This window comes from Camelina sativa, chromosome 15, assembly GCF_000633955.1.
Source record: "Camelina sativa cultivar DH55 chromosome 15, Cs, whole genome shotgun sequence".
NCBI classification, from domain to species: domain Eukaryota; kingdom Viridiplantae; phylum Streptophyta; class Magnoliopsida; order Brassicales; family Brassicaceae; genus Camelina; species Camelina sativa.
The window spans coordinates 26,143,803-26,170,484 of NC_025699.1; the positions used below are offsets into that span (position 1 = coordinate 26,143,803).

The 26,682-nt window shown below is 40.7% G+C and overlaps 1 protein-coding gene and 2 pseudogenes across 1 annotated transcript in view; 2 read left to right on the top strand and 1 right to left on the bottom strand.

Moving 5' to 3' along the window:
* LOC104747572 lies at positions 4,312-6,007 on the bottom strand (annotated as a pseudogene).
* LOC109129167 lies at positions 9,126-16,210 on the top strand (annotated as a pseudogene).
* The window catches only part of LOC104747574 (pentatricopeptide repeat-containing protein At2g17525, mitochondrial), a 3,819-nt gene continuing 1,376 nt past the window's right edge, over positions 24,240-26,682 (top strand). The window contains exons 1-2 of the mRNA XM_010469225.2: positions 24,240-25,372; positions 25,942-26,596. Of these exons, the coding sequence (XP_010467527.1) occupies positions 24,488-25,372; positions 25,942-26,596 (1,540 nt within the window). The 5' untranslated portion in view covers positions 24,240-24,487. The remainder of the gene's footprint in view (positions 25,373-25,941; positions 26,597-26,682) is intronic.

Consider the following 26,682-nt stretch of genomic DNA (forward strand, 5'->3'; position numbering starts at 1 on the left):
ACCAGGACACTTTGCCTCTGTTTGTCCAGTGAAGTTCGTAAAGGAACGAGAACTCAACAAAAACGAGACAGAGGAAGTAGATACAGCCTTATATATGCATGAAATTGTGTACTTAAATGAGGAGATGGTGATTCCAAAGAAGTACGAAGTAAACAAGAGAGAAGATGGAATTTGGTATTTGGATAATGGTGCAAGCAACCATATGACAGGAGAGAAAGGATATTTTTCTGAGTTAAACGAGAATATCAAAGGAACTGTAAAATTTGGTGATGGATCTTGTGTCAGCATTGGAGGAAAAGGATCGATCCTCTTTGAAGGAAAAAACGGAGAACAGAGACTTTTAACAGACATCTACTACATTCCGGTGTTGAAGAGCAATATTCTTAGCTTAGGACAAGCTACAAAATATGGCTGCGATGTGAGAATGAGGGCGGATTATCTCACTTTACGTGATCCTAATGGATGCTTGTTAGTCAAAGTAACTCGTTCTCCCAATAGACTGTATAAGATCAGCCTAAAGATAGGCAAACCAACTTGTTTACACTCGAGGATTGAAGATGATTTATGGAAGTGGCATGCGAGGCTTGGTCATATCAGTTTCACAACGTTGAACTCTATGTCCACACAAGAGATGGTTCGAGGCATGCCTAAAATCACAGGTAAGAAAGAGTTGTGTGAATCATGTTTGGTAGGAAAGCAAACGAGACTTGTTTTTCCGAATGCAACTCAATATAGGTCTACTCGAGCATTGGAGTTGTTACACGCTGATCTGTGTGGACCTATATCACCAGCCACACTTGCTAGAAATCAGTATATCTTTGTAATAGTGGATGATTACACCAGATATATGTGGACAATCTTGCTCAAAGAGAAGAGTCAAGCCTTTGAGAAGTTCCAATCGTTTAAAGCACTTGTCGAGAGGGAATGTGACAAGAAGATTGTAACTCTACGCACAGACAGAGGTGGAGAGTTTACATCAAGAGATTTCCAAGATTTTTGTAATGCAAATGGAATCAGAAGGCACCTTACAGCACCCTACACACCTCAACAAAACGGAGTAGTTGAGAGGAGAAACCGGACATTGATGGAGATGACTCGGAGCATTCTTAAGGCAATGAATGTTCCAAATTATTTGTGGGGAGAAGCTGTAAGACATTCAACATACTTGATCAATAGAGTTCCTACTCGAGCTCTAAAGAATCAAACTCCATATGAATGCCTTAGAGAAAGAAAGCCGAGTATCGAGCATCTTAGGATCTTTGGTTGCATTGCTTATGCAAAGGTAGAAGCTGAGCATCTAAAGAAGCTTGATGATCGATCACAAACACTTGTCCATCTCGGCATAGAACCAGGAACTAAGGCATATCGACTTTACAACCCAACAACGAGAAGAGTGGTGGTTAGTCGTGATGTGGTGTTTAATGAGAAGGAATCTTGGACTTGGAAGGGAGCAGACAACGAAGGAGATCAACCAGGGATGTTTCGAATGACATGGGGAGAAACTATAGACGGTGGACAAGGACCATTCACTGACAACAGTTCTCAACCCACAGAAGATCAAGAAACTGCAGAAGAAGAGGAAGTGCAGGATCATGAAAATGTCGAAACAGAGCCAGTTCCGGTTAGAAGATCCAGTCGACAACACAACCCTCCTAGTTATCTTGCTGACTACGTTCTTCTAGCTGATCTAGAATGTGAAATGCTCCTCCTGTCGCTAAATGATGAACCTATAAGTTATCATGAAGCAAAAGAATCAGTCGAATGGACAAAGGCTTGTCAAGAAGAGATCGACTCGATTAACAAAAACAATACATGGGATCTAGGTGAGAAACCATTTGGTGTTAAAGTAATTGGTCTTAAGTGGGTTTTTAAGATCAAAAGGAATGCTGATGGAACAATCAACAAGTTCAAAGCTAGACTTGTTGCTAAAGGATATGCACAAAGAGAAGGGATTGACTTTGATGAGGTTTTTGCACCGGTTGCAAGACTCGAAACAATTAGAATGTTGATTGGTTTAGCAGCTTCACATGGATGGGAAATCCATCATCTCGACGTTAAGACCGCTTTCTTACATGGTGAACTAACAGAGGATGTTTATGTTTCACAACCTGAAGGGTTTGAAAAGAAGGGAGAAGAACACAAGGTTTTCAAACTCAAGAAAGCTCTTTATGGACTACGTCAAGCTCCTCGCGCATGGAACACAAAACTCAATCAAATTCTTAAGAGCATGAAGTTTAACAAGTGCCAGAAAGAAAGTTCTGTGTATCGCAAGGAAGAAGGAACTAAGATTTTGATCGTGGCCGTGTATGTTGATGATCTTTTTGTCACAGGAAGTACACTAGAGATCATCATGGAGTTTAAGGCTGGAATGTCTACTAAGTTCGAGATGAGTGACCTTGGTAAGCTTACTTACTATCTTGGTATTGAAGTTAGTCAAGGAATCAACGGAATAGAAATCAAGCAAGAAGCCTATGCTCGTCGAATCCTTAAGGAAGCTGGTTTAGACTCTTGTAACTCGACGCTAATACCAATGGAGTTCGGATTGAAATTGTCAAAAGGACTTGATGAACCAGAGATTGACGCAACCAAGTATCGAAGAAGGATTGGATGCTTGAGATATTTGTTACATACTCGACCGGATCTTGCTTTCTCAGTAGGGATTTTGAGCAGGTACATGCATAATCCAAGAAAATCACATGGCATTGTACTGAAACAGATCCTAAGGTATTTGAGAGGAACAGTGAGCTATGGAGTCTCATACAAGAGAGGAGCACCACACATTATAGGCTATAGTGATAGTAGTCACAACACGGATCCTGATGACGGAAGAAGCACCACAGGTCATGTGTTTTATCTCGGAGGAGCTCCTATAACTTGGTGTTCACAAAAACAGGAGATAGTTGTTTTGTCCTCATGTGAAGCAGAGTTCACTGCAGCAACGGAAGCAGCAAAGCAAGCTATATGGATTCAAGATTTGCTAAGTGAGATCACCGGGAAAAAGTATGAGAAGACTATGATCCGCATTGACAATGAGTCGGCCATAGAACTTACGAAGAACCCAGTTTTTCACAAAAGGAGTAAACACATTCACAAACGTTTCCATTTCATTCGTGAGTGTGTGGAGAATGGACTACTTGAAGTGGAGCATGTACCTGGAGAAGAGCAGCGTGCAGACATTCTTACCAAAGCCTTGGCGAAGAACAAGTTTTCTGAAATGAGAGAGATGATCGGAGTTCAAGATCTCATGAAGAACAACTTGAAGCTTAAGGGGGTAAATGTTGGTTAAGCTTCTAGAATGTTCTAGAATAGATATCCTTAAAGGAATTAGGAATCTAGGAAAAGTTGTAATACTAAACTAAAAAGGAAGTTAGTAGGTTTTAGAAAAGGAAGACTAGAACCCTATAAATATAGATCATAAAAAGGATGTATGATCACAAGGAAAAACAGAGCTTATGTTTAGTTTTGAGAAGATTTTCTAAACATTAACAAAGGAAGGATTCTTTGTTCAAGCTTTAAGGTTTTGTGCTATTGATTCTTTATGAAACTTGTATTCCCACCACTCTCGTCAAGAAAAAATCCTTTTCAAGTTGATAATTATCGTTGATATCTTATATAATAAAGTATAGTACCACACTAAAATTTTCTCTCAGGGAATGCCACGGAAGCAATTGAGAGTGCCATCTATCAAAGTCTATGTTATCTTGACACTTTCAGTGACATGAAAACAGATGCGATTAGATGGAAGTTTGCTACATTTACCACGTTGATCAGAGGGCTTTCAGTAAGAGGGAGGACAGACGATGGTTTAAAGATATTAGACTGATGCAGGACAGCGAAGTTTTGGGGTTACTTTTTAACAAAAAGATTAGATATTGACGAAACTATGAATATTTTTCAACTCCTCTACGACCACTCTTGTCCTTCAAGGATATATCAAAGGTAGATCCTAATGTGTTGTAATCAGTTAGTTATTGACTCACCTCAAAACCAATACACACAAAGCTATACATTGAATTGAAGGCCGTACATTGAATCAACGTCTCAAAGGAGAGAGATTCTCGTAAGCCTGTTCGTTTGGTCGCCGCAAGTACCTACGGCTGCGGCAACCGCATGTATCGTTGTTCGTTTGGTTGCCGCAGGTGCTTGCGGCAAGACGCTGCGGCGAACGCTGATTCTAATTTTGGACGTCGATTAGTTGCGGTGATCAAAAAGGTTGCGCTGCCGCAGCCGCATGCATCAACCAAACGAACACGGCCCTTGTTAAATTCGAAAGTCCAACATGGTAGTCCTCTCATGGATTGTATATAAAAAGTCAAATTAAAACCATATCATCTACCCTTAACTCATACCTGGAAAAAATGAAAAGAAAAAGGGGAGCAAATGTGACAAAACATAGCTAGAGATACAAACAAGTAACCTTTCTTCTTCTTCTTCTTTCACAGGAAATCATTCACGTTGTCTGGCAGCTCCTCAACGTACACATTGTAGAATTTCTGAATATCAGACAGCATTGTTTCATCGTCACGAGTCACAAAGCTAATTGCAACAGTACCCTTTCTCCCGAACTTTTCACTTCTTCCGATACGGTTAAGGTAATCCTTCGGCTCAGTTGGGAGGTCATAATTTATGACCAGAGAGACTTTCTGGAGCACATCAATACCACGATCCAAGATATCGGTTGTGACGAGAATAGCAGATGAAAAAGACCTGAATTCTCTCATGATGATGTCTCTTGTGTTTTGGTCCATGTCTCCACGAGTTGCTGAGACTTTTTGGTCACGGTTTCTCATTTTCTCTGTGAGCCAGTCAACCTTACGACGAGTGTTGACGAAGATGACACTCTGATCAGTGATAGCTAGAAACTCATAAAGATCGCAGAGAGTGTCGAGCTTCCACTCTTCTTTCTCCACGTTCACGTAGAATTGCTTGATACCTTCAAGTGTGATCAGCTCATCACGTTTCACCAAGATTTTCACTGCTTTGCTCATGAATTTCCTTGTGATATTAAGAACTTCTGGTGGCATCGTTTCTGAGTATACCCCAACCTGAGTCTTAGGTGGGAGATACTGGAATATGGTATAGATCTGCAAATTCCAACCCGAAAGTACAACATATATAACAAAGTCATATTGATCACATGAGTATAGTAATAACAACGTAATAACCATATAATACTATCTGTATATTCTAGTAGGGATACATATAATCAAACTTGGTAAAGGTAAAGATCACCAAGCGTCGATAGCTCAAGACGGCGCTTGGGAGGAGACCATATAAATTGCTCTGGTCCCTGGCCCGAGAGGATGTACGGCCCGGGCTTCTTAGTAATTCAAAAAAAAAAAAAAGTGAAGATCACAAACCTGATCCCTGAAACCACGGGAGAGCATTTCATCAGTTTCATCAAGGACCAACATCTTGACGAAGTCAGTATTAAGATATTGTCTTCGAAACATGTCCATAACATGACCAGGAGTTCCAATCAAAACATGAGTACCAGCCTTGAGAACGGGATGATCCTGACGGCCTCTACGTCCACCAATACAGGCGTGAACCCTGACGCCAAGGTATTCACCGAGGCCATCCATGAGCGTCTCAATCTGCTGAGCAAGGTCCTTGGTGGGAGCCAAAACGAGAGCCTGGCACTGAGCAAGGCTATAATCAAGCTGCTGCAAGACGCCAGAGCAGAAAATGGCGATTTTTTAATACCTGCAGGCTGTGCCTGGTGGATCACATCAAGACCCTTGCAAAAGGGTACAATTCCTCTTTGCTGAACAGGACAAGGCTTTGCGAAACCGTAAGCATAGATACCCTTAAGAAGATTCTCTTGCAAGCCCATGGCATCAAAGCTCTCATGGACCTCATCATATGAGGTGAAGAACTCATCATCATCCTCTCCCTCATCAAATTGTGTACCTTCAGGAGCCATACTGGAGCTTGTGTCAGAACCTGGAGGCCGCCGGAGAGAAAGAAACCCACGATGAATTTCTTCAGTCTCCTCTTTGTTTTTTCTTTTTCTTTTTTCGTTTTGTGTGGAGAAAGTCGTTTGATTAATTTATGAATATATATATATATATATATATATCATTTTTACAATTATTTTAATGAGACCATCATAGCATACTATTACAAATTTATATATGTGCATCACTGATGCAGCATCAGTGCATACATGTATAGTACATTATTATTTACAAAAATAAATGAAGAGATATTCTTGGGATTTTGGCTAATAAGCTGAGTTTACATGATCGGTAAAATCCAAAAGAGAACGGAAAAATCGAGACCAGTGATAACTGAGATTGCATGCAGGTACTATCAAAATGGATTAATTAATGGTTAGAAAACTTCATTATCTTCAACGTGGATCCGTCCTTGTTAATCGATTACATTTAACCCCTAAGTGATATCCATGTTACAGCACGTAATGATATATTCGTTTCCAAGTATTGTTAAAAATGGATTAATTAATGGTTAGAAAACTTCATTATCTTCAACGTGGATCCGCTTTGTTTATTTTACATTAACTTGTATTTTTTTTTTCAACCTAACATTAATTAAAATAAAACTTCTAGATTGGTTGCCCAAACTGGAGGAAAGTTGTTTACAAAAATCGTTTTCGACAAAAGCAATCTAGAAGAACGAGCTAAACAATCAGCCTTCACATTGGACGTCCTTAGGATTTTGGAAAGAGTGAAAAGAGGCAAGGAGGCACTAAGCACCTGGAACTCATCAAGAAGCGTAGAGAAAGCCGGCCACTCCTTAGGAGCTTGCACCATTGAAATTAACTCTACAGAATCCGTCTCGAATCTCTAACAATCAATGCCTCTGGAAAGGATACACTCCATCACTCCATTAACTTATATCTTATATATATGACAAATCGTTTTCTAATTTTGCCTAACAATGTAATATTTGACGTTTTATTCATGTGACACATGTCCTTTTCATTCATTTTAAACATTTATATATATATTTTTCTCTTTTTTCCATTGTATATGTATCTTAAATAATGTATTGTGTATGTAGTTTGTCTTTTGAAAAAAAAATTACATTGTTACAAGAATATATTCTTTCTGTCTTCTAGTTTTAACATCTAATATATTTTCTAATGAAATAATATACCATATAATTTAGAAATAAAAAACACAAATTAAACCAATTTAAAGATATATAAAATGTTCTCATATAATTTTACATTGTTACAAGAATATATTTTTCTGTCTATTATTATAACATCTATTTTTAAAGGAAACACTAGATTAGGACCCGCGGTATACCACGGGGCAAATTATTTATAATTAAAACATTTAAATTATAATTTTTATTTCTTAGTTAAATAATTGTTAATTTTATAGGTTAAACCATATAATACTGTAATATAATTTATTTTTTACATAATATTTATTTAATCAATTTAATTAGATATGTCTATTCTCTGATGCCAATAGTGTTAACAAAATAATGAAATGATGTTTTACCCGTGTAACACCAAAATAATGATATTTTCAATTTATATAAATATCGACAAAACCCTTTCCGCTATATAACCCCGTCCCGAGATATTTTAATTTGCACTATATCATCTTAATTTTTAATATTTATTATTTTGTATTATAAATATTAGATTGAGTTGATATGTTATTTATTAAGATTGTAACTATTTACATTTTATAAGATTGACACTTCTAATAAAATTGAAATATTTATAATACTTAGAATTCTTAAAACGGTTGAGTATTTCTCATATTTGAAGTTTCGTAAGAGTTTAAATATTTTATTAATATTTTAAAAGTCTTCTAACTTTTTTAAAAGTTGAAATATTTATAATATTTAAACTTTATAAATATTTATAAGATTTGAAAGTTCATAAACTTTTAAATATTGTTAATATTTTATAAAGTTTAACTTTCTAAAAATATTAATATTTATAATATTTAACTTTTAAAAATATTTAAAATAAAGAACTGGAATAAACCAAATAAAAGTTTTTTTAACTTTGAATGCCTGGTAAATTAAGCTTTCTACGCATTTGTATTCTGAATCATTTTGGTCTCTTTTATAGTATGACTCTGAACTATTGCTCAATTTTTTAGGGGATGTGGGATATTGTATCCATATTTTTTTTATTCATCTATTGAGTAATATATGTCTGTTTTTAAAAATTTTTACTACATCATATGCAAGAAAAAAATCACAATTTTTATTAACTAAATGTATTATAGAATAATTCAAGATAATTTAAATATAAATTCAAATAAAAATAAAAGAGAATCATATATTTATGTTTAAATGAGGTAGACAAATTTCCGTATTTTTTAAGTCTTATCTATAATTAATTTTGAAATTTTTGGTAACTAATATTAAATTCAATGCATTAAATGCAAAAACTTTCCAAAAAGTATTTTTGAGCAAAAACTGCTGCAAAAATACTAGTATAGATATAACCTAAAAATAATAACAAATAAAATTAAAGATATATAAAATGTTCTCATATTGTTAAAATAAAAATTTAAACCAAATTAATTTATAATAGACTAATTTAAAAATATATAATATGTATATGTGATTAATTATAGTTATACAATAATCCGGGCATGTAGGCTAATATCTAATAGTGATAATGTAGATAGGGGATCACAACAGTTACAACTTACAACATAGCTGGCATCGAATTCTTGAGTTAGTAACGTAATTGTAGCTTCCTACCATCTACAGCCAAGATAAAGAAAAAGGAAAAGAAAGACTTTTTCTATAAGTAGATCGAAACAGCCTGGAGACAAAATACTGTACGTATATATTTCAGTTCATTAACAGCCTGTTTAGTTGTTGTCATATCATATAGTATTAGTATCACACAATTATTTCATATACGGACAACCTAGAGACATGTTGTTAAGGGAGAAAGTCAGCCATAATTTTGAATAACAAGTTGCAGATAAAAACTGATTTTTTGGGTCATTCTAAAATATATAAATTGAACATCGTGGTTTGTTTACATATGGACAGTCTGGAGACATGTTTGGAGGGAAAAATAAGTCATAACTTTTATTACTTGTGTTTGCCCGCACCCATATAAATGCACTCATATTGTATCAATAACAATCAAAAGAAGAAGAAACAAAAAAAAAAAAACTCAAAAAGAAGCTAGAGAGAGAAAGAAATTCAAAGAATCATGTCTTATGGTCAAGAGGAAGAGGTGGTATGCCGTATGTCTCATCCAGCTCATCCTCACACCCTCTCTCCCCGATTCGGTCATCCGGCTTGTTTTGCATGTAAAGCCGATAAAGGAGAAGTGTATAATATTCCTTTCTATTATTGTACGACATGTAAAGTGGAGATCCACAGTGATTGTAATCTGTGGCAATGGAAGATGAGACATCCTTATCATCCACAACATCCGCTCATCGAGAGTGATGACAGCGATGAAGATAATTCCCGTGTCATACCACCGTGCACTTGGTGTGGAGAAGAATTGTATGAAAAAACTACTTATTACGACGGATCTACGTTCTACCGATGTTCTCTCTGTAACTTTGGTTTGTGTACCACTTGTGCCGAAAAATATCCACTTCCTACTATCTCTAATCCAAAAAGCCATCACCACCCACTAACTTTCCTTCCTCGACCACTTTTGCTTCCATGTGATGCTTGTGGTTTGGTAGAAAGATCGGACCCAAGTTATGTTTTTTTTTTTTTTTTTGAATCTAATGTTAAATTATATTCAAAGAAAAATAGCGTTTTTACAACTAGTGCATCGGATTTTTGAACAAACTTTTAGAGATTACATTAGATAAAGTAGAAGCTATTCTTAGATTCTAGTTTGAAACCAAGCCTGAAGCCCATTGTCGAACCGCCTATCCCCTTGTCGTTGGATAGCCAAAAGCTGATCTCTAACTTGACGATCAATCCACTTGATTAACTGCTCGGGTGTATTTGGATGCTGACCATGGCGCCTTCCATTCCGTTCCCGCCAGATGGTGTATACCGCTAGTTGAAAGGTGTAGCGAGTGAAAAATCTGGCCAAAGGGTCTCGGTGATTGGCTGCTAAAATGGTGAGGAGCTGGTGCCAGTCGGTAGTATAGCGTGTACGAAGCACCCCCTTAGCCGTCGCTTCCCACACGTCTGAAGTAAAACTGCAGGTAAAGAACAGATGCGACCTGGTTTCAAGACTTTGTTGACAAAGCACACAGGTTCCCAAAGCTCCGATATTCCACCGCAACATGCGTTCCCTTGTTGCCAGCTTGTCGTGAACTGCTAACCAGGTACAAAAAGTATACTTCGGAGTAGCGTGAGGAAACCAAACCACATGGTACCAGGCAACCTCTGCAGAAGTACGACGTATATGATTCCAAGTGTGTGCTGTAGAGAAATCCGCTTTGTAGTCATCCGCCTTGCCTTTCCATAGAAACAAATCAGCCTCTCTGTTCTGTGTTGGTACTGCGAGCGTAATGCATCCTCAATAGAGAGGAGGATTGGAAGACGAGGTCTCCGCCTACGCCTAACCGACCATGCCTCTGCTACTGTCATTGTGCGCTGAATCCCCAACTCGACAGCACCCCTGTCGCCTACCACATCTGCTAACCGGCCTAAGGGCGACCAAGTATCAAACCAGAAAGAGGTCAACTGGCCATTCCCCACCTCCACCTTACACAAAGTTGTAGCCAACGCTCTATATTTAAGGATCTTTCTCCAAATCCAAGAGCCCACTCCTGTGGTTTCATTAACCGACCATAACGATCGCCCCTTTAATAAATAACGATCAACCCATTTTACCCATAAGGAGTCACCACGAGAGAGAATCCTCCATACCAACTTAAGACAACACACATCGTTCGCCTCCTTTAAGCTACGAAGCCCAAGCCCTCCTTCTCGCCTTGGCTTGCATACATCATCCCACGGCAACTTAGCTTTTTTAGGATTCAAATCAGCCCCAGACCACAAAAAAGCAGAGCAAATTTTCTCCACTTCCCTAAGACAAGCACGAGGTAAGCGAAATGCACTTAACCAGAAGTTGCATACACTCCATATAACCGAACTAACCAAATTAAAACGGCCTGCAAAGGAGAGATATCGAGACGTCCAAGAGCCAATACGTTTGCGTATCTGTTCAAGGAGCGGGGTGTAATCAGCCGTAGTAAAACCTTTAGTGAGCAGAGGCAAACCCAAGTATCTAACAGGCAGCTCTCCCACCACAAAAGCAAACTGGTTCTCTATTATCTGACGGTCCGCAGCAGCCACACCCGCTAGATAAACTGTCGATTTTTCCATACTAATCTTGAGACCCGATATCTTAGCAAAGTGATCAAAAACGGTCACAATCCCCTCAATGGATCGTGGTTTCCCATCAGAAAGTACCATCAGGTCATCAGCAAAGCTCAGGTGTGTCAGATTAATGGCTTGACACTGCGGGTGGTAACCGAATTGGCCTGCACCAGCAGCGGAGTCTAAAAGCTTTGACAAAACATCCATACAAATAACAAACAAATAGGGAGATAGAGAGCAGCCTTGCCGTAGACCCCTATTACTTTGAAAATACCCCGCTAGCTCACCATTCACTTAAACAGAAAAGATGCAGTTGTTATACATAATTTGATCCAATGAATAAACTCCGGTGGCAACTGTAAAGCTGATAGGACATTCAAGAGGAAAGGCCATTGAACTGAGTCGAAAGCTTTGGAAATATCTATCTTTATAGCACAACGCTCCGATATTGTCTCCTTATGATAGTTCTTAACCAACTCTGTTGCTAACAACACGTTTTCGATCAACAACCGATCTTTAACAAAAGCTGATTGATTTCCTGCAATGAAATTAGGCAACACCATCTTCAACCGATTCGCAAGGATTTTAGAAATAACCTTGTATAAAACATTGCAACAAGAAATAGGTCTGTAATCCCTCATTTCCATCGCCTCCAGTTTCTTTGGTATGAGGGCTAAGATAGTAGAATTTATCCCTTTTGGCAAGAAACCTTTGACAAAAAAAGATTGAACTGCCATTGAGAATTCATTACCAATGATATCCCATGTAGCCTTGTAGAACTCAGAAGTAAAGCCATCCGGGCCAGGAGACTTATCATTAGGCATAGCAAATAGTACTTGTTTGATCTCCGCAGTGGTGACAGGCGCAATCAATCGAGCTTGCTCACCCTCGGTACAACGATACGACAAAAGGTCTTGGAGCATAGCAACCTCAGCCCCCTCGAAATCTGTTGGTATCAATTGCAGGAATTCTTTAAAATATCTCTCAGCCTCTAGCTTAATATCCTCTCCCTTAGCCACCACGCCATTTGGACAGGTTACTTCACTCATAGTATTCACTGTCTTCCTTGTTTCAGCAGCCCTATGAAACGCTTTGTTGTTTTTATCTCCAACCTGCAACCAATGAAGCTTGGACCTCTGCTTAAGAAACTTTTCTTCCAGAGAGGCAACATGATCCCATCGCAAATAAGCTTCATTCTCCTCCTCAATTGTCACCGCAGTTGGATTGGTCAAGTTCTGTGTCTGCTTTACACAAAGATCCTCAAACGCAGCCTGAGTCCTTTTCTCCAAATTACTCAACCGGTCTCTCGCCAAACGCCGAACCAATGGCTTCAAACCCTTTAATTTTTTGTGGAAACGAAACAGTGTCGAGGTAGATAAAAACAGAGACTGAGTGGTCTTCCAATAATCATCAACCAATGGCCTGAACTCATCCATTTCCGTGAGAACATTTGCAAATTTGAACGGTCTATGTTTCCTGATAGTTTCACCCGGCTGCATGTGCAAACGACTACGCAAATGATCTGAACAACCCCCCGCTTTGAACACATTATAAGCCTGCGGAAACCGTTGCAACCATACATCATTGATCAAAATCCGATCCAACTTCTTCATTATAGGATCCTCGTCCTGCTTATTCCACCAAGTAAACAACGGACCATTAGAAGCAATGTCCGTAAGAGAACAGTAACCCACAGCCTCCTGGAAATCCCTCATACCCCTCGTTACCATGGGATGATCATCCACCCGGGAATGTTCTGACATGTCCAGAGTTTCATTAAAGTCTCCCATAAGCATCCACGGTTTTGTACTAATAATGGGAGAGTCCGCATGGTCCTTCAACTCCTGCCATAGAACCTTGCGTTGCTCTGCAGTATTCAAAGCATACACGAAAGAGCAGAAAAACTCTTCTGGTTGGCCCTCCAACTTAACCGAGCAAGTGATCAATTGTTCACTTTTATAAAAAGGAGTCATTCGAACCTTATCACTCCAAACTATCCATATACGACCTCTGCCATTAAATTCATAATTCGTCAACACCGACCAATCCTTAAACACTTTTTCTCCTATACGTTTTGCATTCTTCTCTCTGATACGAGTCTCTAACAAGCAACCGAACTGAAAATTACTCTCCCTTAACCACTTCTGAATGACGGAATGTTTTGATGTTTTATTGAAGCCCCGAACATTCTAGAAGAACCCTGACATTAAAAGTGTTTGTGGGAAGGCTTCCTACTCTGATTTCTAGAGTAAACTCTAGAAGACTGATTAGAAGCTGTTGAGACCGTTTTATGAGTTGATTTGGATTCGCGAGGCAGAGAGGGGCGAATTGTCACTGCTTTCCCTCCTCGATCCTTCTCCGTTCCTCCATTCCCAGCAGGATCCGGAATCTCCTTAGATGCCACTGCAGGGCCCTGAACCTTCTTAACCAACGAGAGCGGTACATGTTCCACCTGTTCTGACTCCACAACCTCTTCCTCTTCCCCCAATACCGAGTAGGTGTTAGACAGGAGGGTACCCTCCCTCGGCTTAGGCTCCTCTGAAACCTTCCCCGGACTGCGACTTGTTTTTGAAGGAGTAATCCAGACCTGCTCAGAAACTACTGGCGCCTGAACCTGAACCGGAACCCCTGATATGTCTTCAGCACTAGGCTGAGAATCAACACTGATGGTCGTTACAGGAGCCTCAGCACCAGCCCCTACCATCGAGTCTGACCCCAGATGAGCGTCCACCGAGGTAGAAGGAGGCAAAATGACCTCATCAACGACAGCTTCACTATTAGAAGAGATAGACGATAAGCAACTGGCAGTAGGATGCCCCCATTTATGACAACTAGTACAACGTGGAGGCAACCACGGGTAACTATATTTGATGGTGGTTTCGATTTCACCATCTTCCTCCCCTCCATAGACATACTCCCGCAGCAAAACTTTTGTCAAATCAGCTTCAACCAACATCCGTGCTTCATCAAAACTGACACAATCCTCTGTTTGTTGATGGAACTGGATCGGTTTTCCCACTGCACTGAATAAATATTCCAACCCCTTATCCGTGAACATAGACCGAGGTACATGTTTCAAAGTAACCCACAGAGGAATGGATTTCATTGCCGGTTGCGAGTCCTCTGCATACGGCGACCACTTGGACACAATCATGGGGATATCCATAATGTTCCACATTCCTCTATGCAACACCCTACGCCTCATGCTATCATTACGGATCCGAAACTTAACCGTGGTGTCGTTAACCGCAATGACATCGATCAAAGTAGATTTATCACCCAACCTCCAAATCTTATTGACAATCATGTGGATCTTTCCCACATGCGGAGCTTTCTGATGCAGGAATTTACCAATGATAAAATCCTCCCACAAGGGCTTAGCTCCCGTAAAAACATCCTTGGGAACCACCACCTTCTCCTTTCCTTCAACCTCCACAATTTTAAAACTCTTCTGAGTGAAAACATGTTTCTTCGCCACCTTAAGCCAGTTTCGTTTCTCCCTCACATCACCCTCGCCCTTCGCTAGAGAAGAGTCCCCTTGACTCAAGAGCGGAGCTTGGCTATCCTTCACCACCGCTTGCAACCCATCACCAGCCTCCAGAGAAGCCCCCCCTCCCGGAGAAGCCTCCGGCGGCTCCATACGTGCCCTAAAAGCGAGAAAACCCTAGTCGCCAAAAAAATCGCCTCAAAAACTATTTAAGGAAACTCTCCGGAGGATTTTCGCCTCTATGAACGTATTGAATACCGAAAAGACATATTGGTTTGTTTGTTTTCAATGTAACTATGTGGTCCATAAGACTTGTATAAACTTACCACGCGTCATAAAACTCACCCGTCACCCTCATCGTCTTTTTTCACTCCTTTTCTCTCACCCCAAATTATAAATTCGTGTCGTCTTTGCTACAAAACAATTGACAACAACTATGGGCATTATTCTTGCAATGATGATTGTTGCTCTTATGTGGTCCATTCCAAATGTGCAACTCATGAGACAATATGGGACCGGAGAGAACTCGAATGGGAGCCCGAAGAACTTGACGAAACTGAAGATGTTGCGCCATTCAAGATTGTTAGTGATGATTTGATAAAGTATTTTTGTCATGAACATAATCTAAAGCTTGAGAAGTACAATGTTGTTCGAGACAAGGACAAACAATGTCAAGCGTGCATCCTTCATATCGACTCCCACAATTTCTACAACTGCACGCAATGCGATTTTTTTCTACACGAGGTATGCGCAAATCTTCCTCGAAAGTTAGATCATGCATTGCACCAACACCCTCTTTTCCTTGACCCGGTTCCTCCAAAGAAGTCCAATTTCTTGAAATGTGTGGTTTGTTCTCGAGCGTTCGCTGGTTTCAGTTACAAGTGCGCTAAGGGTAGCTGCAGAAGGTTTCAGGTAGATGTTAGATGCATCTTAGTTGCTGACAGTTTCACCCACAAAAGTCATGAACATCCCTTATTTATTCCCATTTCTACTGTGGACAAAATGGCTTTTTGTGGAGGTTGCAAGACCAAAGGTGCTGATTTCTATCTACAATGTACTCTATGTGATTTTTCTCTATGTTATAAGTGCGCCACCATTCCAGATAAGCTACACTACAAATATGATGCATTTCCACTCTCTCTTTGCTATGGAGAAGACTCAAATGAAACATATTGGTGCGAAGTATGTGAGGGAAAACTAGATCCAAGCAAATGGTTTTATACATGCAACAAATCTTACATCAATATCCACCTTAATTGTGTATTTGGATTCGCTGCTTATATGAAGTCAGGCTACAGGTTTTATCACTACTATGAGATGGTGAAAGTTCTATACAATAACTGTAACACTCGACCGATTTGCCGTCGATGTGACGGTCGTTGCTCGAGTGATGTATCTTTCAAGGTGTCTGATGGGACGAATTTTTGTTCTAGTGAGTGTTTAGAAATTTTTATTCCGTAACCTTATTAATTTCTTTTGTGCAGTAGTATGTGTACTGTGAAACTTGTATTCCCACTACTCTTAAAGAATAAGAACCTTTTCATGTTGACAATTGTAACCACCCGTCCCGTAGACCCCACTAGCTTTACTGCTAGCCCACTAGACTGCTAGCCGCCCCAACGGACTCCAAGCTAGCCCTGCAGGGCATCGATCCTAACCCCTCATCGTGGAATGGAAATCACATCCAAATCCACCAGTAGGTTATTGGTGCGCCAGGCGTTCGTCGAACCGTGGTCCTCACCCTTTAACAACCTTCCCACAGGACAAGTTGCCAGATCAATTAGTGGCAACTTGTCCTGTGGGAAGGTTGTTAAAGGGTGGGGACTAGGGTTCAAGGAATGCCTGGTGCACCAATAACCTACTGTGGATTTGGATGAATAGTTCCATTTGCCCAGTGAGGGGTTAGGATCGATGCCCTTCGGGCCTATGGGGGCAAGCTAGCGGTGGGCTAGTGAGATCAATGGGACGGGTTGTCACAACAGTTATTGATATATCATAGTTGTTATTATCATATGATTGAGCATGGCATGCTATGCAATATCATGACAAGATCTTGTGTTGATGAGAAGAAACTGAATAGGGATTGGTCATGATTATATTATTATTGTTGTGTATTATCAAATGGAATGATACAAGTTATATATAAGCACAAACCATAATCAAAAGACATAATTAAAGGGGTTACATAGAATAATATAATTAATGTATATTAGAGTAATATATGGAATTTGAGTAATCATAGGTGATATGATGATACTCTTTCCTTAATACGCCCCCTCAATTTCAAGGGGTGATGAAGCGAAAATAACGGCTTGAGATTGACATGTCCAAGTGTTGAGAAGGAGATTCGCGCGGTTATGAATTGAGAAGATGAGTTGTTATTGTTGAGCAAGATTTGCTAAAGACCTGATCCGGTGACGAGTTGTGTGATGTTGAGGTGGTCGGCATCAACGATGGTTAGAGAAGTATATATGGACCATACTGTGATGGTGGTTAGGGAGATGGCACGGTGAAGGTCATACATGTGATGAAGCGTAATTTTGAGATGAAGATGAAATATATGGCTATTTTTTTTCTTTCTCTAAAGAAGCACTATGGCTTGATTCAAAACCTCATAAAAACATGAATGATGAAAACATCTTTTTCTTTTTTTCATTCAAAAAAAAAATTCGGTTTGATTCAGAGGCTTATAACAAGCTTGAATGATAGAAGCACTTTTGGCTGGAAAATAAATATTATAAAAGAAGAAGCACTTGACTTAAATTCAGAGGTCTAAGATGGTAAACTTGAATAAAAAGAAGCTCGATGGCTTAGATTCAGAGGTTCATGATGAACTTGAATGTGGAAGCACTTGGCTTAAAAACAAAAATAAACAAAAGAAGCACATACCTTAAAAATAGGAACGAAGCCGATCGTTAGATCATTGTGGCTCTGATACCATGTGAATAGAGAGAATATGATTGTATTATTATTGTTGTGTATTATCAAATGGAATGATACAGTCCCTTATATATTAAAAGAGAAGCATTCTCACACAAAATGCTGATGTATCGCACTCACAGAGCTTAATACATTATTTCCTTTATTTGTCATTAGTTTTTAATAATACTTACATCAGTTTTCCAAAAATATAATTAACACTCAAAATTATATATTTCTATTCTCTTTTTAACTTAATTATATATTTTAATTATATTTTTTATAAAATCTTTAAAATAGAATTTAAGAACTTTTCGTTCATATTATATGATAATATAAAATTGATATTATAATAATTCTCACTTGTTAAATTTTAATTATTATAAAATTTTTTATATATATTTTAAAAATATATATATATATACTACACAATCAAATTTTAGATTCCAATTACCGATAAATATTATAGATTTTGTAAATAAAAATTACATTAAAAACATTTAATAATTATTTTATACCGCACATAGTGCGGGTTATTACCTAGTTTATATATAAGCACAAACCATAATAAAAAGACATAATTAAAAGGGTTACATAGAATAATAAAATTAATATATATTAGAGTATGATAGCTGTGACCTCGTCGTATCACAACCTTAGTACCAAGAGTAAGAATACGATATGAATAACAAAACAAGACTCGATAATTGGGCAATTGATATTGCCTTTTTTTGGCTTTTCTATTTCTTAAATAAGGAAGCAAATACAAATTGATGGAGGATTCACCCTCCTACAATACAGGAAATCATGGAAAGATGAGAAGTGGATCCTAACAAATAGGATGACCACTTCTAATTATTTGCAGAACAGATAAAACAGATACCTTATCTCCTCAATTCAAATACTTCTTGTTGGGCTTACTAATCCTTGTGGACTTCCTTCTTGGCCCATCAACATGCCCAACAACTTCATCGTCGAGCTCATCACTTTGGTACTCATCAATACCCCTGTCAGGGTTGAGAACCTTGTCCTCAAGGTTCAGAGTCGGAAAACTCCGCTTCAGCTGTGAAAGGTCCTCCCAAGTGGCCTCCTCGACCGGCAACCCTTTCCACTGAATGAGAGCCTCCTGGAGCAAGTGCTGACCTTCGGTAGACTGACGATGACGAAGCACACGATCAGGTTGGAGCTTTAAGATGCAATTGTTGTGGAGTGGTGGTAAAGTGCCAGCCACCAGAGTATCAGCACCGATGTGCTGCTTGAGCAAGGACACGTAAAAAACAGGATGAATGTGGGACCCCTCAGGCAACAAAAGACGATACGCTACCGGTCCGACTTTGTCAGTGATTTCAAACAGACCATAGTACCGAGTAGCAAGCTTCTGTGAAGTGCAACGGAACACGGATTGTTGCCGGTGCGGTTGTAGACACAGATAAACCCAATCACCTTGTTGAAGTGGACGTCGCGACACTTGCCATCAGCAACCTGCTTCATTTTATTAACCGACTTGGCCAGATAAGCCTTCAAATCATTGATTACTTCATCACGAGACATGAGTTGCTCCGCCAATTCATCCACGATAGTGGCCCCAACCTCATAAGCCGGAAAGACTAGTGGTGGTTGGCCATAAAGCGCCTGAAACGGGGTAATACCTGTGGAGATGTGGTAGGTGGTGTTGTATCAATACTCAGCCCAAGGTAAGAGAGAACTCCATTGTCGAGGTCGGTGATGAGTGAAGCAACGAAGAAACTGCTCGATGCAACGATTCACGATTTCGGTCTGGCCATCCGTTTGAGGGTGGTAGGCGGTCGACATTCGTAGTTTAGTGCCTGCTAAATGCCAAAACTCCTGCCAGAGTTTGCTCACAAAAACTGGGTCACGATCACTTACGATAGAACGTGGAAAGCCATGAAGCTTGACGATGTGTGTAACGAACTTAGCGGCCACTGTGGCTGCTGTGTATGGGTGAGCTAGTGGCACCAGGTGGGCGGATTTGCTGAGACGGTTTACAACCACCATAATAGAAGTGTGATGATCAGAACGTTGCAAACCGTCGATGAAATCCATCGAGATGTCCTCCCACACACGATCCGGAATTAGAAGCGGTTGAAGCAAACCCGCTGGGGAAAGCGTTGCAGTTTTTGTACGCTGACACGTATCACATGCCGCGACATAGTCTTGAATTGTGCGGTACATACGCGGCGAATTATATTGTTGAGCAAGACATTTGAAAGTCCGTAAGGCTCCCAAATGACTCCCAGCGTGAGAGTCATGGAACTCCTGTAATAACAACGGAATGAAAGAAGACTTTGGAGGAATAACTACCCGGTTGTTATAGCAAAGAAGACCCGACTTCCATGCGAATGGTCTGCAGGGATGAAGATCTGCTGCTTTACCACTTTTGATCATGTACGGATCAGACTTAGCAACCAGGCATAGGTCATCCCAAAGACCAGAAGTCTGAACAAAGACCGCGTTCAAACTTGGGCTGTCAGTACGTCGGGAAAGTGCATCTGCAACGGCATTAGCAGACCCTGTTTTGTACGTGATTTCGTAATCATAGCCAGCCAGTTTACTAACTCATTTCTGCTGTTCGGAAGTGAGAATCCGTTGTTCCAAGAGAAAACGCAGGCTTTGCTGGTCCGTTTGAATGATGAAGTGTCGTCCCATGATATATGGTTGCCAACAGCGAATGGCGATGATGATAGCGAGCGCGAGCATAGGTAGACCAACTCTGTTTTGCAATGCCAAGAGAACGACTCATATAAGCGATAGGTTTACCGTTTTGTGAGAGGACAGCGCCAATACCATCACCGGAGGCGTTAGTTTGGATGACGAAGGTCGCTTCAAAATCTGGCAAGGCGAGAGTGGGTGTTGTGGTCATCGAGGTTTGGAGAGCTGCGAATGCTCGTCCGGCGTCTTCGTCCCAACAAAATTTGCCTTTCTTGAGGAGATTTGTGAGTGGTTTGGCGATAATGCCATAATCCTTAACGAACTTGCGATAGTAGTCTATGAGACCAAGAAACCCACGAAGCTCACTGAGTGTAGTTGGTGGTGGCCAGTCAAGCATTGCTTGGATCTTGGTCTGATCTACTCGAATGCCTTCGCCAGAGATGATGTGACCCAGATATTCAAGCTCCAGCTTCCCAAATTCGCACTTCTTGTGTTTCACAAACAAACTGTGTTGTCGGAGGAGTTGGAACACAAAACGGATATGCTGCAAGTGTTCATCCCATGTGCGACTATAAATAAGTATATCATTGAAGAAGATCAGGACAAACTTACGTAGATGGCTGCGAAAAACCGAATTCATCAGTGCTTGAAAGTAGACGGTGCGTTGCAGAGACCAAAGGGCATTACAAGATACTCGTAGTGGCCGTTGTGAGTACGAAACACGTTTTTAGGGACGTCGGGAGGGTGAACACGAACCTGGTGGTAACCCGCTGTAAGGTCGAGCTTAGTGAAAACCTTGGCACCATGGAGTTCGTCGAACATGTCGTCAGCCGTTGGAATGGGAAAGCGATCTTTAACAGTGGCAGCATTAAGGGCTCGGTAATCTGTGCAAAAATGCCACGATCCGTCTTTCTTTTTAATGAGCAACACGGGTGAAGAAAAGGGGCTCGAACTCGTCTGTATCAACCCGGACTGAAGCATCTGGTCCACCTGTTTCTCAATCTCCGCCTTTTGAAAATGAGCGTAGCGTTAAGGCCGGACGTTGATAGGGTTTTATCCTTCTTTCAAAACGATGTGATGTGAGATTTCTCTCGTTGGCGGTAACGACATTGGTAGCTGAAAAATGGAGGCAAAATCGTGAAGGAGGCACTGCATCTGATCGGGGACAGTGGTGGTGGTGTCTGCGGTGTCGTCGATGGTGAGAGCAAACAACGGTTGTCCCAAACAGGCTTCCTTGGCCACCTCGAACCAGTGGGCCTGTTGAATGTTCGGTCCGTGAAGCCCATGTAGAATGTGGGACTTCCCCGCCATTGTGAATGTCATCGTCCGGGCCTTCCAATCACACAAAGTCGGCCCAAGAGTCTCAAGCCATTGAATGCCTAAAACGACGTCGAGCCCTGTCAAAGGAAGAGCATAGAGATCAACGACAAACGTTGACTCACCTAGTTGCATAGCGACCTTGCGATAGACGCGGCGGCAACGGAGAGGGTGACCATTGGCGACCTTGACGTTGAAGGGTTTTGTGGTCGTCGATCTCAAATTAAGCCGATTAGCTGCTCGTTCGTTGATGAAATTGTGCGTAGAGCCGCTGTCGATTAACGCCACCATGTGCTGACGATTGATGATTGTGAACACGCAGATTATCTTCGAAGAATCCCACCCTGTAAGATCTTGGAGCGTGATTTCAGGTTCTACCAGGTCATGAAATTTGTCCTCTTCGTCCGCCTCATCGGCATCTTCTCCGAGCATAAGTAAGAGTTGCGAGGTCTTGCATTTGTGACCGGGGCTATAGCGTTCATCACAGCTAAAACAAAGCCCAAGGCTCCGTTTGCGTTTCATTTCCTCCCAACTGAGCCGTTTAGGAGTCTGTGTGGGTTGCTCACGATTCTCGGACAGACGTGGAGAATGGCCAGATGTGAGGGATCGCGATGGCGGTGTAGCAGTGACCGCCATAGGTGAATATGGTCGAGGAGTAAACGTCTGTTTTTGTGCTTGCAAGTGGTCGTCACTTAGTTGTGCCAGATTAAAAACCTCCTGCAGCGTTGTGGGCGAGAACATGCGAACATGGGCAGCAATTTTCTTGTGCAAGCCGCCAAGAAAAGTCCCGACCAGGGCGTCCTCTGACCAATTAGTGACCTTATTCTGCAATCGTTCGAACTCGCGTATGTAGTCTCGAAGTGATCCGGTTTGTTGAATTTTGGACAACGCTTCATGGAAATGGGAACCCCACATAGGCCCAAAACTAGCCCTGGGCATTTGGATTTTCGGTTCGGATCGGATCGGATTATTCGGGTTTTGGATTTTTCGGATTGGGCTGTATATAATCCGTTTACAATCCGAATATATTTTGGATCGGATCGGTTCGGATTCGTTCGGATTCGGATCGGTTTTCCATTTTTTTTAAAAATCCAAAGTTAAACCGAACCTTATATATTTCACTCGGAAATTATAATTACAAAGTTGAGATAGCTCAGATGGTTTCAGCGTGTCTCCCTTAACCTTCACTTCTTAGGTTTGATACCCCTCTCCAGCGAATTAAAATTAAAAATTTTTATATTTAACGGGCTCATACAGAAGCCCAAATATAGACCCAAAAGAAATATAATGTCTACAGTCTACACCCATAGAAATTAATTGTGTATTAGGTTTAACGGATAACCGATCAGATTTCGATTCGGATCGGTTTAAACCGAAATCCGAATTACAATCAAGGTAACAACCGATCGGTTTTTCTGTTAAAGCCTAATCCGATTTAAATCAGTTTTTTCGGATCGGTTCGGTTTCGGATAATATGCCCAGGGCTACCCAAAATGCTTCTAAAGTTCAGCTTCAAACACTTCCCATGGTGTATTGTAAGCATTTGTGCCGAGGCGTGCAGACGCCGCTTGCCACCACTCGTTTGCTTCTCCGTTGAGACGATAGGACGCCAGCATGACCTGTTGGTTGATGGGTATCTCCTGGTAAGCAAAGTATTGTTTAGCTTTGGTGATCCACTCAGAGGCACTGGCCCCTGTAAAGCGTGGGAGGTCGAGTTTAACCTGGCGAGCGAGTGCTGGAGGATTCTTATCCACTCGACGCAGCTCATGGTTGCCATGTGCCATGCCGTCATGGTTTTGGTGTACCAAAGCTACGAGACGATTAATGGCCTCTCTGTTCTCCTATGCTACCCGACGGTTATCCTCCATGATGCGATGTAACGAGGCCTCCATGGTGTGAAACTTGTCAGCCACATTGGCGGTGACCTACACATCGTCCAGCCGTTCCTTTGTCGCAGCCATTGGCTCCTCCAGAGGCAAAGCTACGACCCCCTTCTTTTTGTTCCCTCGTGTATCTGAAATGATTGCGATGTAAAAAAAATTTGGTATAACAAGTAACCTGCTCTGAATACCAATTGATAGCTGTGACTTCGTCGTATCACAACCTTAGTACCAAGAGTAAGAATACGATATGAATAACAGAACAAGACTCGATATTTGGGCAATTGATATTGCCTCTTTTTGGCTTTTTCTATTTCTTAAATAAGGAAGCAAATACAAAGTAATGGAGGATTCACCCTCCTACAATACAGGAAATCATGGAAAGATGGGAAATGGATCCTAACAAATAGGATGACCACTTCTAATTATTTGCAGAACAGATAAAACAGAGACCTCGTCTCCTCAATTCAAATACTTTTTGTTGGACTTACTAATCCTTGTGGACTTTCTTTTTGGCCCATCAACATGCCCAACAACTTCATCGTCGAACTCATCACTTTGGTACTCATCAAAGTAATATATGAGATTTGAGTAATGATAGGTGATATGATGATACTCTTTCTTTATATGGTCTAAATGAATTGTTTTAAGATAGTAGAATTAATAAGAAACAATAACAAAGATGGGTACATTAGAATGTGTTTCCAATCGCTTCATAATATGATATGAAGCCGGCTGAGTTTGAGGCACTTTCAAAAATGTTACCCATCATCGTATACCATAAAGAAGGCACTTTCACACCCTATAATTTGTCACATTGTCATCATTATTTGTTCCACGTCCAAAGTCTTTAACTCTTAAGAACAGGGCAGCTTGCTAAGAACCTAACGAAACCACAAAGTAAATTTGAAGTACAAAGTAAACCACAAATGTAAAGGCGGCTCCAGTTGCGATGCTGAAAATCTCGAAGCTTTTAACATCTTCTCGAGATGTGTGGCCAGTGAAAAGATTATGGCCTTTTCAACTGCGCTGTCTCTGCTCATCTTCGCCATCGTCATCATCATCATCGTCTTCTTCTTTGCTTTCTTCTGTGCCAAGCGATGATCACATTGTCCGTCTCATTCTAGACCAGAAATCAGCTTCAGGAGCTATGGAAACTTTTCGATGGGCTTCGACTTTTCCTGGGTTTATCCATTCTCGTTCCACTTACCGTGCTCTGTTTCATAAGCTTTGTGTTTTCCGACGTTTTGATACTGTCTACCACCTGCTCGACGAAATGCCTGAGTCGATTGGTTTGCCTCCGGATGATGCTATCTTCGTAACTATCATTAGAGGGTTCGGGCGTGCTCGGTTGACCAAACGTGTGATTAGTGTCGTTAATCTGGTTTCGAGATTTGGGATCAAACCATCTCTGAAAGTTTTCAACTCGATTCTGGATGTTTTGGTCAAGGAAGACATTGACATAGCTAGAGAGTTTTTCAGAAGGAAGATGATGGCTAGTGGGATTCAAGGTGATGAGTACACATATGGGATTTTGATGAAAGGGCTTTGTTTAACAAATAGGATTGGTGATGGTTTCAAGCTCCTTCAGATCATGAAGACAAGCGGTGTGGCTCCAAACGCTGTGGTTTATAACTCCTTGCTTCATGCTCTTTGTAAGAACGGGAAAGTTGGGAGAGCCAGGAGTTTGATGAGTGAGATGAAGGAACCAAATGATGTAACTTTCAACATCTTGATTTCTGCTTACTGCAACGAGCAGAAGTTGGTTCAGTCAATGGTGTTGCTGGAGAAGTGTTTTAGTTTGGGTCTTGTTCCTGATGTTGTGACGGTAACTAAGGTGATGGAAGTTCTCTGCAATGAAGGCCGTGTGTCTGAGGCACTCGAGGTTTTGGAGAGAGTGGAAAGCAAAGGAGGTAAAGTCGATGTTGTAGCTTGTAACACCTTGGTTAAAGGGTATTGTGCGCTTGGGAAAATGAGAGTTGCTCAACGGTTCTTTAAAGAGATGGAGAGAAAAGGTTACTTGCCCAATGTGGAAACTTACAACTTGTTGATTGCTGGGTTTTATGGTGTTGGAATGTTGGATTCAGCTCTGGACACTTTCAATGACATGAAAACAGATGCGATTAGATGGAACTTTGTTACATTTAACACGTTGATCAGAGGGCTTTCAGTAGGAGGGAGGACAGACGATGGTTTAAAGATATNTCCTTGCTTCATGCTCTTTGTAAGAACGGGAAAGTTGGGAGAGCCAGGAGTTTGATGAGTGAGATGAAGGAACCAAATGATGTAACTTTCAACATCTTGATTTCTGCTTACTGCAACGAGCAGAAGTTGGTTCAGTCAATGGTGTTGCTGGAGAAGTGTTTTAGTTTGGGTCTTGTTCCTGATGTTGTGACGGTAACTAAGGTGATGGAAGTTCTCTGCAATGAAGGCCGTGTGTCTGAGGCACTCGAGGTTTTGGAGAGAGTGGAAAGCAAAGGAGGTAAAGTCGATGTTGTAGCTTGTAACACCTTGGTTAAAGGGTATTGTGCGCTTGGGAAAATGAGAGTTGCTCAACGGTTCTTTAAAGAGATGGAGAGAAAAGGTTACTTGCCCAATGTGGAAACTTACAACTTGTTGATTGCTGGGTTTTATGGTGTTGGAATGTTGGATTCAGCTCTGGACACTTTCAATGACATGAAAACAGATGCGATTAGATGGAACTTTGTTACATTTAACACGTTGATCAGAGGGCTTTCAGTAGGAGGGAGGACAGACGATGGTTTAAAGATATTAGAACTGATGCAGGACAGCGAAAACGTTCATGGGGCAAGAATTGATCCATACAATAGTGTTATCTATGGCTTTTACAAGGAAAACCGTTGGGAGGAAGCTCTGGAATTCCTGTTAAAGATGGAGAAACTGTTTCCTAGGGCTGTTGACAGGAGCTTCAAGGTGATAAGTTTATGTGAGAAAGGTTGTGTGGATGATGTAAAGACGGAGTATGATCAAATGATTGGAGAAGGAGGAGTTCCAAATGTTATCGTATCCCATTGTTTGATTCATAGATACAGCCAAGAAGGTAACATGGAAGACACACTTGAGCTTATAAACGACATGGTGACCAGAGGCTATTTGCCTCAATCATCAACATTCAATGCTGTGATT